Below are 13,508 nucleotides of genomic sequence, written 5' to 3'. Positions count from 1 at the left end.
AGTATTATCTAAAGAAATAAAAAGGAACTATTTATTTTTATATGAATGTCTATTATTATTCATTTTTTATTTTATTTTATGAACAAATATAGCCTTAAAAAATTAGTATTATAGATTCAATTTTTGTAGAGCCCTTGCAAAGATTAAAATTAAGATATTTTTTAATTTTTTATAATATAAAATAAAATTAATTCATGTGCTATTTGCATCCTTAATCTTATATCTTTAGCTTGTCTCGCTACAAATATACTTCAATGATGTCAGATAATTGATTTATCAAGATCGAATCTTGATTTAATCAACCATTAGTTCCAAAATTATACATAAACTAGTATTTCACTAAAATACACTGAAAACCAACTAATTTTTTTAGTTAAAACAAAATTCCAAACCTCCTAAATTTGAACTAGAAAATAAAGTTTTTAGAATTTCACCGTTTTTTTCTTATGAGAGTTGAAAACGTCGCTTTCTCTTTCTATCTCTATCCACTACTTAATTAAACTGAATCAAATTGCATTTTATCTTTTTTATATAATTATAGTAATTAAATTATATTTATAATAAAACATATCAAATTAAAATATATAATTTTGAATATGTTACCACAATTTTATCCAAATAAAAATTTAAAAAATTCTATCTCAAGAGGTTGGTAATGAACGTGCTCTCACATCAACTAAAATCCCATATTTAAAAAAACTTGTATTATCTCAAAAAAAATATGTACAACTCTCAAATCATAAGCAAATCTCTCAACATCAGCTTAAAAAACAATAACATCTCATTTTAATTCCCACATTTACCCTCTCTCCACCACTTCATCATACGCTCCTCTAAATGCTTTTTCAAACATTGTCTTTTTCACAGATCTAGACCAATCAAATTCACACACAAATACAGAATAAAGAATCTTTCACTGTGTTTTCCTTTTCATTTCTTGATTATTGGCTAGCCAGCCATTCACAGCTTAATTTAAAACAAAAAAGACTGGTGTATATACTGAAAAAGAAAAGGATTTTCCTTTATTTCACATACTAATCAGAGTTTAAAACAGTGCTCAATCATTGAAAACAAAAGGAAATATAATAATCTTGGTTTTCTAAATTTTCTTGGGTTCTTGAAAAATTTAGCTCGCCTTTTGACTTTTTTTTTTTTTGTTTTCTTGGTACCCTTATTTCCTGGATTTTCTTGAGAAAAATTGGTCCATCAAGTTAAAGCTGGAGTCTTTTTTACTCTACTGATTTTGGGTTTTGTTGTTTTTTTCTGTTTTTCTTTCATGTTTTTTTCACCCCACGAATCTTGGGTTTTGCTGTTTTTTTCTTGTTTTTCTTCACCCTATGATCTTGGGTTTTGCTGGTAGTTCAAGTTTTATATTTTTTAGGGTACTGTTGATTGCATGTGAAGTAGCTTCATTTACACTTTTTCTGCTCTACTGTCAATTTTAAAGCTTCTTTAAATGGTTAAAGTTTTGTATTTTTCAGTTTTATAATGCCATAAGTAAAACATATTGTCACTTGTTTCTGGATTTAACAGAATATATAGCTTTTATGTTCTGGTGGGGTGTTTTCTAAGCAAAGTTCCAAGGAGTGTACTTGTTGTAAGAATATTTCTGTTTCTGTAAAAGGGTTCTGTTTTTTTTTCTTCAGTTTGATTAGTAAGAGATGCTGGTTTCTAATGAAAATGAAGAGCAGATCTCATTTCCTTCAGAAAATGCAAAAAAGTTTATGAATTCATCCCCAATGGTGTTATCAAATCTGGATTACCTTCAAGTTCAGGAATCTAAATTCCTTGATTTCAAGGCTCAGCCAACTTTTTACCCTGATGTCAAGGTTGTTCTTGATCCTGAACATGAACAGAATGAGCTTCAGGAGGTCATATCAAATCTAGAAGGTAGAATCTTTTTATTATTCGTTATTTTATTACGCGTTATTTGCATATTAAATAGTTTCACTTTTGTAGCGATTTAGTCTTATTCTTTAGAACGTTGCACCGCATATCAACCTATAAATCTTTGGCATTGTGTAGCACATTTCCATTGTATCATGTCGTTTAATACAAAACGATGCTATTTTAACACTTTTCGTAGTTTTATTTTTGGTGAAAAATGACTATAGCTGCACAATGCAAAAACGATAAAGGTTGAGATGTGTGATGCAACGTATTAAAGAATGAGATTAAATCGCTATAAAAGTGATACGTTGGGATTTAATATGAAAGTAACCCTTTTATTAATCTTTACTAGTTGATGCCATTGTTTTGACTATGGAAGTCCTTTTGTTTTAACTTTTAATTGATTGTATAGGTGAAATTGCACAGTTGAGACAAAATGAGAGATCATTGACCAAGAAACGTAAAGAAGCATTGAACAAGATATTAGATATTAAAGGTTATATAATTTATTGTTGATTAAACATGAGATTTTTTTTTTCTGTTTCTCCTTGTTGAAATTTTGGTTTTCAAATTTTCAGGTTGCATAAGAGTATTTTGTCGAGTTAGACCATTCTTACTGACAGAATGGAGAAGAATGAATGAACCAGTGTCAATTGTTTCAGAGAAAGTTGTGATTAAATCTGTAGGAATTAGGAAAGAATTCAGATTTGATAAAGTTTTCCATCAACCATCCACTCAAGGTTGGTATCTGACTGCATGAATTTTTGGTCTAATCATCTAAAAAATCGAAATCCTATCTATTTTTATCAATATAATCCGACCTTTTAATTTCGTCAATTTTGGTCAAAGTGATATTTACTCTATTGAAGTATTTGTCCATAATTGAAATGTAACTATCCAAATAAGGATAAAGTTGATGAAATTCAAAGGTTGAATTAAGATTGGTTAAGGTCGCTAAAGTTTGGATCATTTGAGCGATTAGGCCTTTATTTTTATTATATATGTCTTATGCTGCAGTTATAGTAAGTATTTTTCTGGTTGAAAACTACGCAGAGGAAATTTTTATTGATGTTGAGCCAATCCTTAGATCTGCACTTGATGGTTACAATGTATGTATATTTGCTTATGGTCAAACTGGCACCGGAAAAACACATACAATGGTTAGTGACAGAATTACAATTTGACATTTTCGCATTTTACTTTCGGTTTCTTGTTTTTTTAAAAGTGAAGTTAAAGTCGTTGTATAGGATGGCACAAATGATCAGCCTGGAATCATTCCGAGGGCTCTTGAAGAGCTTTATCGTCAAGCTTCTTTCGATAAGTCGTATTCTATAACATTTTCCATGAGCATGGTGGAGGTTTACATGGGAAATCTGAGAGACCTGCTAGCTCCAAAAGTTGCTTGTAAATCTTATGAGGCTGCAACGAAATGGTAATTGTGATTATATTGATGTACTTAACGAGTCACAAGCTCGGTTCAACATGGGTGAGTTAATTTAATTGGTTGGCTAATTTAATTTACCACAGCAATCTAAACATCCAAACAGATCCAAAGGGAATGGTGGAAATCGAGGGTTTAACGGAGGTCGAAATTCCAGATTTAGCAAAAGCAAAATGGTGGTACAACAAAGGTAGACGAGCTAGATCAACTTCATGGACTAATGTAAACGAGACATCAAGCAGATCACACTGGTGGGTTTATGGTTTTTCGTAACCTTCAGAACTCGTTTGTTTTATTAATTTGGTTAGATAATTACGTTATCTGTTTAGTTTTATATATCTAGCTTAATGAGGATCAACATTTATCGACATGGAGATGATTTGAAAGCTAAAGCAGAAGCAAGCAAACTTTGGATGGTGGATCTTGGTGGCAGTGAACGGTTATTAAAGACGGGGGCTACAGGACAGACACTTGATGAAGGGCGGGCGATAAATCTTTCCCTTTCCGCCTTAGGAGATGTTATTGCTGCTCTCAGGAGGAAGAAAGGCCATGTGCCTTATAGGTAACTTCTTAGTTGCTCTTACTCTTCCTTTAGTCTTCAAACTTTAATTTGCTCATTCCAAATTTCACTGATTTGTTTGCAGAAATAGTAAGCTAACTCATTTTGTCAACTGGTTATGATCTACGCTTTCTCGCCATAGAAGAAGAATGTCTGATCTAATTTAAGTGCAAAGATAAATTTTAATTTTGGTCTTTTTTTTGGTTGACTAATGTGTGTAGATTTGTGTGAGGTTTTGTTTTAACTGTTCTTGAGTGATTGGCCTTGACTTATCTGCCATTGTTATTGGTGGCTTAGTGTTGGTTTGTATTGTTTAGGTTTGATGGGAGTTGTTAATGACTTATTAATGTGATACACTGATTTCAATGATAACTTTATTTAGAATCCTTTAGAAAAAGGCATTTTAAGATTTATTTTTTCTGTCTTTTGATTTCTTTACTGCTGGTTTCACTGTCTACTGCGGATAATTAATTATCCTGTGCAATATATGTGTCACGTTAATATACTACACACCTCTCATATATGTTGACAAGAAATTAAATCAGAATTTTTTTCAGAAAAGCTCCCAATATTATATCTTTCAAAATGTATTTATTTATTGTATCAGCTTTATTGCATAACTATCAGAAACTATATCCTAAAATTTCCCTACATTTTCAACAAAATGAATTGGATGTATCCAGTTTCTGCTTATTGCTCAAATAAATAACTGTACTGCCTCAAACTATCACAACCACCTTCTGTTAATGCTTGATGGATCAGAAAACCATGATTGCAAAGAAAAAATTCACCCCTTCCTATCCTATACATCTCCACATGGTCCTCTGTTTCTTCACTGTCAAGTTCTGACTCATCTTTTCTCTGTTCATACACAAGATGAATGCCAAACTGTTTCACATCATAACCAGTTGACAAAATGACGGAAACGTTTAGTTCATCCCCACCGTCCACCTCATCTCTTAACTTGATATGGCTGTACCATTGCATTCTCTCGTCCTTTTCAGGAATTCCGTAAAATGTTGGACTGTAGGTCAATTTTAGATCCTTGGTTTTATTCCAGATCTTAAGGTAATGTTGATCACCATATCCATTTCTTAGATCATTGCATGTGTACTCGGTGCATATGTTTAAGCCAATGACCTTGCAGCCTTGAGATGCGGTAAAAGAAGCCGATGACCTCTCACTTCGAGAGCTGTACCAGCTTGGAACCTCACTCCCTGGAATAAAAATGCTATATACACCGCATTCACGTAAGACCTGCGCCATCGGAATCATGAGTTGCTTGCATAATGATAGTTCAGATAAGGAATGTGTAACAGTGTGTTAAAAACGTACCTGCGGAGGAGAAATCCTTGATGTCGTTGTAATGACATTAGCCATTTCGACTTTAACCTCCTCAGGTTCTAAGTGGAACAACTCCAACTTACTGTGCAAAACCTTGTAGTGATCATTTAATGATTCTAACTTGAATAAGCCTTGAACCTCAACTAACTTTTCACAACCAGCAAGGTTTAAAAATAATGATCTCATCAAGTTTGGTAGATTTGCAATTCTTTCTAGCGACGTGCATTTTTCTGCACTCAATCGCCTCAGACTTGTTGGAAGTTCCGAAAGTGACTGCAGATATTTGCAGTTATCTAATACGAGAGACTCGAGTTCAACAAGGCGGTTACTGGTTTCAGGTAAGCAAGAAATTGAGTTTCCACTTAGATTTAAATGTTTCAAGGAGGAGAAGTAACCAAGTTCATCGGCAACAGCATCATCTGATAGATTACAATCCGCAAGACTAAGGCGTTCTAAGGAGTGAGGTATCAAACTCAGTGCAAAAGAGGACTCAATGCCTTGCCTTTGTGCCAACCATGACCAGAAGATTGATTCCTGTGATTTAGTTGTAAATTGTGTTATGCCATCTAAATGAAGCACCTTAAGTGATTCCATTTCCGTAAGTTCATTAGGGAGCTTATCAAGCTGTGAGCAACCAGAAAGAATAAGCTCCTTGAGCGATTTCAACATTATTATTCTTCTAGGAAATTTCATAAGCCTTTTGCAGTCTTTCAAGTTTAAGTAAACAAGCTTCTTGAGGTTGCCAATAGATTCATGAACCTCAACCAAATTTACGCAGCTTTTAAGCTTCAAGCTTTCGAGGTTAGGCAGCCCTGAGAAGTCAGGGGTGCTGACAAGGTCGTAGGAATGACTGAGATTAAGAACTTTCAGTTGCAGTAGAACCTGTTCAGATAGAAAACTAATATTTTTATATGGAGAGAGGAGAGACAGAAAGACAGACAGAGAAAATCCATACCTTGGCTCCATACCAAGCATGTTTTAGATTGCTATAGCGCATATCAAGAACAACAAGATCCTCCAAGCATAAATTGGATGGTATAAATTTCAAAGGGAACCCGTGTCAACATAACCATACTAAATATTTAGGAAAATGTTCAAATCCTCCATTTAGTTTTACATAATTGAGTTGGAGCAGTTTCAGTTTACGCATCTTCGCAAACGCCTTTGCATCGATAACTACATTTGAGAAGGGAAATGAAGGTAGCAGGTTCACCTCAGCAGGTTTCCGGGTGAAGAAACCAAGAAAACGTTGGTTTTCCCTGTATCTGGAAATCAGGTCTTCATAATATTTTCGCTTTGCACAATTTATACAGGAAATCCCATGCTCTTGCTCTTGCATAACTATATGCAAGTCGAGAGCGAGGCCTGCAATAGCTTCTGTACCCTGCTTTGAAAATGGAAATAAGATAAAAAGTACAGAGAAAATAAATGCAAACAAATCTGCACATAATTTATTTGCATACATTTTTTTCTCTTAAGACAGTCAATGCCTCCTCGTGATGCCAGACTCGGCTACGCGAGCCAGGATGATCAGGCGATTCTTGACGAATAATTTCCCTTCCCATGTCTCTAAGCAAAGGATGCATCATCAGTTTGTTATCCTTGTTGATTTCAAGAAGATTTCGATCAATGAGATCGTCTATTCCAACTTTTGTATGGAACTCGCAACCATCAAGAATTTTAACTGCATAATCTGCATCTCTTCCGATGAAGAAGCAGGCTATGTGAAGAAATATTTTTTTATAGTGATCTTCTTGTATAGAGTCATAACTTATTTTGAGATTCTTTTGAATTTTGTTGTGTGGAATTGCTTTAAACTTCTCTAATTCTCTTCCCCATTCATCTGCGAGTTTGACAGAAAGATAAGAACCCATAGCTTCAAGAGCTAATGGAACCCCAGAGCAGTACCTTATTACAGTCTCTAAATGCTCTTCATTGCCTTCGATAGGATGATTTTGTCGAAATGCATGCCAACTGAAGAGCTGAAGTGACTCGTTATCATCCAATTCTTTAACTCTGAACTTCTTGTGAATCTCATGAGGATCGAGAAGCCGCTCATGTCTAGTTGTTATGATCATTCTACTCCCCTTCTTAAGCGAGTCCCATGTTCCCATAATTGCCTCCAACTGATCCGGTTGATCCACATCATCAAGAACAATAAGAACTTTTTTGCAGCTTACCGCATCATTGGCCTTAACACTACCTGCATCTACATAATCTATTTTGTTTTTCTTTATATTTAGAAACTTTTTGACAAGTTGCTTTTGCAAGCGGATAATACCATCAGGTTGTTTTGAAGCTTCTCTGACATTTGCAAGAAAGCAACTGCCTTCAAATCTATGTAAATTTAGATTATAAACCGTCTTAGCAATAGTTGTCTTTCCAACACCACCAATGCCATAGATTACTGCTATGGAAGGATCAGGCGATCCATTTCGTAACCATAAATTAATACCTCTTACACGAGATTCTATCCCAACTACATAGGACGGAACAGGCAGTAAAACATATTGATCCAGCCTGTCCTGAACTATTTCGACAACATATTGGATAAATTCTGCCTCATGCCTACAGATCAAGACCAATAAAGCACAGCAAGATTGCATCAATGAAATGTATATAGTTGCTCATCTTTTAATGAAAAATCGAATAGAATGGGAATTTAAAACATCTACATAATCACGATTCCTGCCTATATTTCTTATCTAGGTTGCACAGAAACTTCGTTTCTTTTTCTGAAAACACTTCTAAAACTCTAAAACTAACATTTATAACAAATTCTTATATAAAACACATGTTCTCTATTCAATCATTTTTGTTTCCGTACAACATAGTTTCGTGCTAAATCATGTTCTAGCTCAACTTCCTAATCACCCTGCCATATAAAAACCATTTGCATTTCATAATTTTATCAGAACAACCATCTAAAATTACCTTTGGTCCAAGTTCATCCCACTCGAATTCGTAATATCTCTGAGCAATGCTTTCCATTTCTCGACCTTTTTCGTCTCCTCCGTCGTCTCATGCCTAGCAAATGCTTCAGCATAGCTCCCAGACTGATCCCAAACTTGGTCAGGATCTGCATCATAAAAAACAGGAATAACAGCAACTCCAGTTTCCTTTAGCCCCATCATGGTTACAAGCTCTTCAAGACACCGTATCGAAAAGGCATAACATTTTGAAAACACAACTAAACATATTTTGGAATTTTGCATTGCTTTTTGACACTCGGCATCATTAACAATCCCATAATCACATCTGAATGTGTGAATTCCTGACTGCTCTAAAGCAGCATAAAGATGGTCGCTGAAAGTCTTGCCAGTATCATTATTACAGAAGCTTAAATAGACATGGTAAGTGTATTCAGATGAAGCAGCCATTAGAATAACTATGTCAAAAAAATAAACTTAAGATAAGAAAGAAATGTGAAAGGTCAAAGATCATTTTTTTTAGCAAACAGAGAGTAATGGGTGATGAAGAAGAGAGCTTCAAGTAAACGCGTTGAGAATAAAAATGGCACTTTTTTTTTTGTTATTTCATTGCTTTCAACGTATGAACATGGAGTTTTATGAATGTCAACGACTCTAAGAAAATGTGGGGCTCCACTCCAACCTTTCATTTTTTTTTGGCAAAATTCGTTTTAAAGTCATGTATTTTAACATTTTTGTTCAAAAAAATTCTATGGAAAATCTGTTTACTTCAAGGTCCCTCTTTTTATTAATTGATCCTTGAAATTTTACAAAAGTTATATCAAATATATCACTTTAGAAACAACAGTAGTAGAAACTAATTAACCAAAAAAGTTGGATGTAGTATAACTATAGCATGCAAATCAAATTGATATCAAAATTTTGAACTTTTTACTTTTCTTTTTACAGATTCAGCTTTGTTATTAAATCAAAATATTCCCAATACAACAGTTTATGATTTAGTTATAGATTACTACATAACCCAACAACTTGATTCTCAAGCAATTTCTTCAAACTAACTCTCGTAACTATAACCAAGAATGAATCACAGTGACACAGCAAAATTTGCAGAAAACTTAAGAGAGAGTAAGAAGCCTCAAGACATCAATGCCAAGTATAAATGATTTGTTAATCAATCCGCATTCACTTTTAGAAACAATCTCTTCCGAAACTTCATTTCTATCTTTCTCCTCATCATTCATTGCTGTTGGAATCCGAATAGGTAACTATACATGATTAGAGTAGCAGTCTCCGAGCCAATCTCAGCACTTCTTGCACCTATAGGCTGTAACCAAGTATATGCCAAAGTGTAAGCACACAGGGGATCAGCAGAGACCACAACATAGAACAAAGGCTCTAACCATATGAAAATTCAGCGAGAGACATCTGCTTCTCAAATTAAGATCTTCTCATTTTCATTAGAACTTTAGAGGTGTCATGTTAAGTTAATTAATACTCTTCCTTCAAAAATAAAATGAAAGATGTAGATTGCAAAAAAAAAAATGTAAACTAACTTAAGTTCATCGACAACTTTCATTTTTGAAGAAAGGGTGTCGATTAACTTAATATGACCACTCAAGTTTCAATGAACGTGAGAGGATCGTAGCCCTGCTTCCAGGTAGTACAAAAGAACTACTAAAAGGACAAAGCTATTGGTGACAACTTGATTAGGAAATCTAAAACTTTAACAAGAAGCACTTTAGAGGTTATAACACCAAAAACTACAAACACTACAATGGCATAATCAACTCCTATGAGAGACATTAACTGAATTCGGTTTCTAATGACATGTATATTAGTATTGTAGCAACACAGTTAGCTCCAGCACATTTAACTCATGAATCAACAACGATATCTACTAGATAAATCAATCAAATTCTTGGATTATTTTCTAGCGTACCCTTTAAAATGGGAAGGCATTAAACAATAGATAAATAAACTGCATCCTAAAATCACCTTAAAACAACCAGCTGCACAAACGGGTTGATATGAAGTAACTGAGAGAGCCCTAATGCTGCCAATAACAGAAGTGAACTTCCATGAACGTTTTCTGATACTGCAGAGGACATTTTTTAACGACCTTCTGTGCTCTCAGGGTTTCACACAGCAATGTGCTAGTTTTTAGACAATTTAGTGGTATTTTTTCCAAATGACTTTGTGTTCTCTCTATATATTGGTATGACTGGCTGTAAAATGGTCGATAAACTAGCATGTCCAGTGTGATAGCTAATGGAACCCATTCCTACTATAATGTGCACATTACTATAATAATATCCATTGCAGTATGCTACACTACACTGCTATATGATGTTGTAGAGTTCAATAAAATTTGAAAAAGAACAATGTCTTACTGTTTGCGAGTCTCTGGTATTTGTGCTAAGAGTTGGAGATGCATGTGATGCCAGGACCTTGCTTATGGGTCCAACAAAACCTATTCCAATAGTGTGAAAACCTTTTCACTCATGCAGCTACTGGAATGTCTGTCTTTGGTCTCATAAAAAATGTTTTTCTAAACGATGAACAACTCAAATTGATATCCTCTGATGTCGTTCTCATAATTTGAAACGCTTCATTCGGCTTCCCAGCCTTAAGAAGGCAAGCTACTAATGAACTAATAGTAATGTCATCCGGGGCACAACCAATCGCTACCATCTTCTTGAAAATATCAATTGCTTCAACTGTTCTTCCTTTCATACAGTGTCCAATAATCAAGATAGTAAATGTTACTTTATCGGGTTCGCATCTCTTCTCTTCCATTTCTCTCACAATTACATTGGCCTCATCCACATTCCCACACTTGCAAAACCCATCAATCACAGGATTGTATATAAATGGTTTTGGGAAGACATTACTAGACTTCAGTTGCGTCAAAAGGTCACGAGCTTCATAAATCCTGTTCTCCTTGCAGAGAGCATGGATAAGAACTGCATAAGTATAAACATTTGGAGATACATTTCTTGATTTCATGACATCCCAAAGCTTCAAACCCATGTGAACCGCTCCTGCTTTAGTATAACCGTAAATCAAGGAAGTAAAAGTAACTACATCAGGCGAGCAACTAAAAGAAAACATCTTTTCATGCATGGATTCTGCTGCAACCATGTTTCCAATCTTACCAAAGCCATCAATAAGAACATTAAACGTAACTACAGTCGGTGCTATCCCGAACCTAATCATTTCCTCAAAAAGCACAGAGGCTTTCTCGAGCTCACCCAGCTTGCAAAAGCCAGATATAATAGATGTATAAGTCCAAACATCTGGTGAACAATCATTTATAGATTGAACCTCCTTCAATAAATCAAACGCTCTATCTATTCTATCTAACTTATTCGACCTACATAATCCACTTATAAGAGTGTTATAAGAAACAACATCAGGTAAACAACCAAAACTGCGCATATCACGGAATAATTCATATCCCTTTTCGACTTCCCCTGCTTTGCAAAGACCTCGAATAAGAATATTAAATGTACAAGTATCCGGAGGAGAATGCAATGCCAATTGCTCTTTAAACAAGTTAACAGCCTCATGCACTCTATTTCCACCAACCAACTCATTCAACAAGTAATTATACATATAAGAACTAATCCGAATAATATCAAAACGACAACAAAGAAGCAAAAAAGAAAGAAAAAATTTGCAGTTACTCCCCCTAAAATAATATCAAAATGACCAAGAAATCATCATTACTGTGAGATAAATACTTTTTACTTACTCCAAAATTTCATCACCAGCTATTGTCCACCCATAGATCGCAAATCCTCCAACTGTGCTCTAATTTGATCCTGAACCAGCTCCAACCGCTTCGAGTACACCTCCAATTCTAACATTTGCTGCTTCCTCCACTTCTCGTCGACCATCATTTCACTGCCTCCGAAACTCAACGGCATTGCATTCATGGCCAATCCCCCAATTCCCCTCCCACTGCACGACGACCCTGACCCCGAAGCCATTGTATTACTCAATAACTCCTTCAACAACGGTGACAGGCAACTCCTCACCGTCTCCTCTATCAAACCCGACACATTCACATTACTATTGTTATTGTTATTATTAACATCAATAATAGGTACAAATCCATCACTCGGCATTCGCTTATCTTCAAATTTAACACTAGTAGCAACCGTAGAACGAGGACGTGACCTTTTTTTCGACCTAGGAGTAGTTGACTTATTATGATGATCCTCAATTTTAACATCACCAGCAGCAATAGCATGGTGATGATTAAAATTAGAATTAAAATTCAAGTTAGGGTTAGGGTTAGGGTTAGCACCATCCTCATCATCCAAATTACCGTCGTCAACACAAATTTTACCCGTAGAACTCCAGATCTTACGAGAAATTTCAAAAGTAGCTTGATCATGAGGATTTTTAAAGGAAAACTCCTTACCTGAGCTAATTTTATTAAGAACATTACGGTACTTCTTTTTTAACCGCCGTAATTTCTCAACCAGCTGATTTTTATTAAAATCAAGCTGTAATTTCGACTTGATTTGATCATAAAACATCGCCGTATCATGATGATTGCTTCCTCTTTGCATCGTGTAATCAAAAAAACCTTGTAACAGCTCAATTTCATCCTCGTCGGTCCACAACCGCTGAAACAACCGTCGCGATGAGTCATCCATCGGAGGAGGCAGCGGTTTCTTCTCGTGAACGACGAGCGTGGTCTCCACGCGCTGACGTTTTGATTCAGGAGGAGTTGACGCTAGGGAGAGAGAAGGTCCGTGGTCAACAGCGGCGGAGCCACCACCGTTAGGAACGGCAGCGATGGTGACAAGAGAGGCGGACGGAAGCGCGACGGGAACAGGCGGAAGAACAGGAGTAGAAGGTGAAACAGAATTAACGTCCTCCTCTTCTTCTTCGTCTTCGTCGTCAGGTAAAATGTCGTCGTTTTCGTTCTCGTTGTCGCCAATTATGACGTCGTTGTCGTTTTTGAGATCGTCATCGTCGTCCTGAGACTGGAAGGACTCGTCGTCGTCGTCTTCGAGGTCGTGATCGTGGTCGAAAACGGCGTCGTCTTGTTCAGAGGCCATAAAAAAAGTGTTTATTTTAGAGAGAGAGAGGGGTTAGTTTTTTTTTAGTGTAGAGAGAGAGAGGAAAAAGGAGGGGTGGTTGGTTAATTTTGGGTTGGGGGGGTGTGGCGTGTGGGTTCATCACGAGGATTCGTTGGTTTGTTTTGCGTGTTGGACTCGGTTTAAACAAAAAGGGTGGTTTGGGTTTCCGGGTTGGTTTTCGTGGTAGAGAGTTTTATGGGAGGGGGACTCGTTTACCCACTTTCTAACTTCGCTGCGTGTTGTCTACG

General features: G+C 35.8%; 2 protein-coding genes and 1 pseudogene across 5 annotated transcripts; 1 reads left to right on the top strand and 2 right to left on the bottom strand.

The window, feature by feature from the left end:
- The first annotated feature begins 794 nt into the window (after positions 1 to 794).
- Positions 795 to 4,303, top strand: LOC130014767 (kinesin-like protein KIN-14U). Of its 2 annotated transcripts, XM_056105210.1 has the most exons (8): positions 795 to 1,890; positions 2,303 to 2,386; positions 2,469 to 2,630; positions 2,944 to 3,050; positions 3,138 to 3,322; positions 3,418 to 3,582; positions 3,675 to 3,893; positions 3,976 to 4,303. In XM_056105210.1, exons 1-8 carry the CDS (start codon positions 1,662 to 1,664, stop codon positions 4,010 to 4,012), a joined length of 1,188 nt encoding a protein of 395 aa, XP_055961185.1. In that variant the 5' UTR covers positions 795 to 1,661; the 3' UTR covers positions 4,013 to 4,303. The 2 variants fall into 2 exon arrangements, with proteins under 2 accessions (XP_055961185.1, XP_055961186.1); XM_056105211.1 differs by lacking the exon at positions 3,976 to 4,303 and having other exon boundaries at positions 796 to 1,890; positions 3,661 to 3,816.
- A 123-nt stretch (positions 4,304 to 4,426) lies between these two features.
- Positions 4,427 to 9,405, bottom strand: LOC130014729 (disease resistance protein RUN1-like; annotated as a pseudogene).
- Positions 9,056 to 13,353, bottom strand: LOC126673639 (probable transcription factor At3g04930). 3 transcript variants are annotated; one of them, XR_008790406.1, is made up of 2 exons: positions 10,555 to 11,941; positions 9,056 to 9,488 (listed from the first exon to the last, which is right to left on the bottom strand). XR_008790406.1 is itself a non-coding variant. In XM_050367862.2 (2 exons), exon 1 carries the CDS (start codon positions 13,237 to 13,239, stop codon positions 11,938 to 11,940), a length of 1,302 nt encoding a protein of 433 aa, XP_050223819.1. In that variant the 5' UTR covers positions 13,240 to 13,352; the 3' UTR covers positions 9,056 to 9,488; positions 11,919 to 11,937. The 3 variants fall into 3 exon arrangements, 2 of the variants coding, with proteins under 2 accessions (XP_050223819.1, XP_050223820.1); XM_050367862.2 differs by having other exon boundaries at positions 11,919 to 13,352; XM_050367863.2 differs by lacking the exon at positions 9,056 to 9,488 and having other exon boundaries at positions 11,066 to 11,205; positions 11,919 to 13,353.
- Between the last annotated feature and the right edge of the window lie 155 nt (positions 13,354 to 13,508).

Source organism: Mercurialis annua, linkage group LG3 (assembly GCF_937616625.2).
Source record: "Mercurialis annua linkage group LG3, ddMerAnnu1.2, whole genome shotgun sequence".
In the NCBI taxonomy this organism is placed as follows: domain Eukaryota; kingdom Viridiplantae; phylum Streptophyta; class Magnoliopsida; order Malpighiales; family Euphorbiaceae; genus Mercurialis; species Mercurialis annua.
The sequence above is the reverse complement of the archived record's forward strand: the minus strand, read 5'-3'. Positions and strand labels throughout refer to the sequence as shown.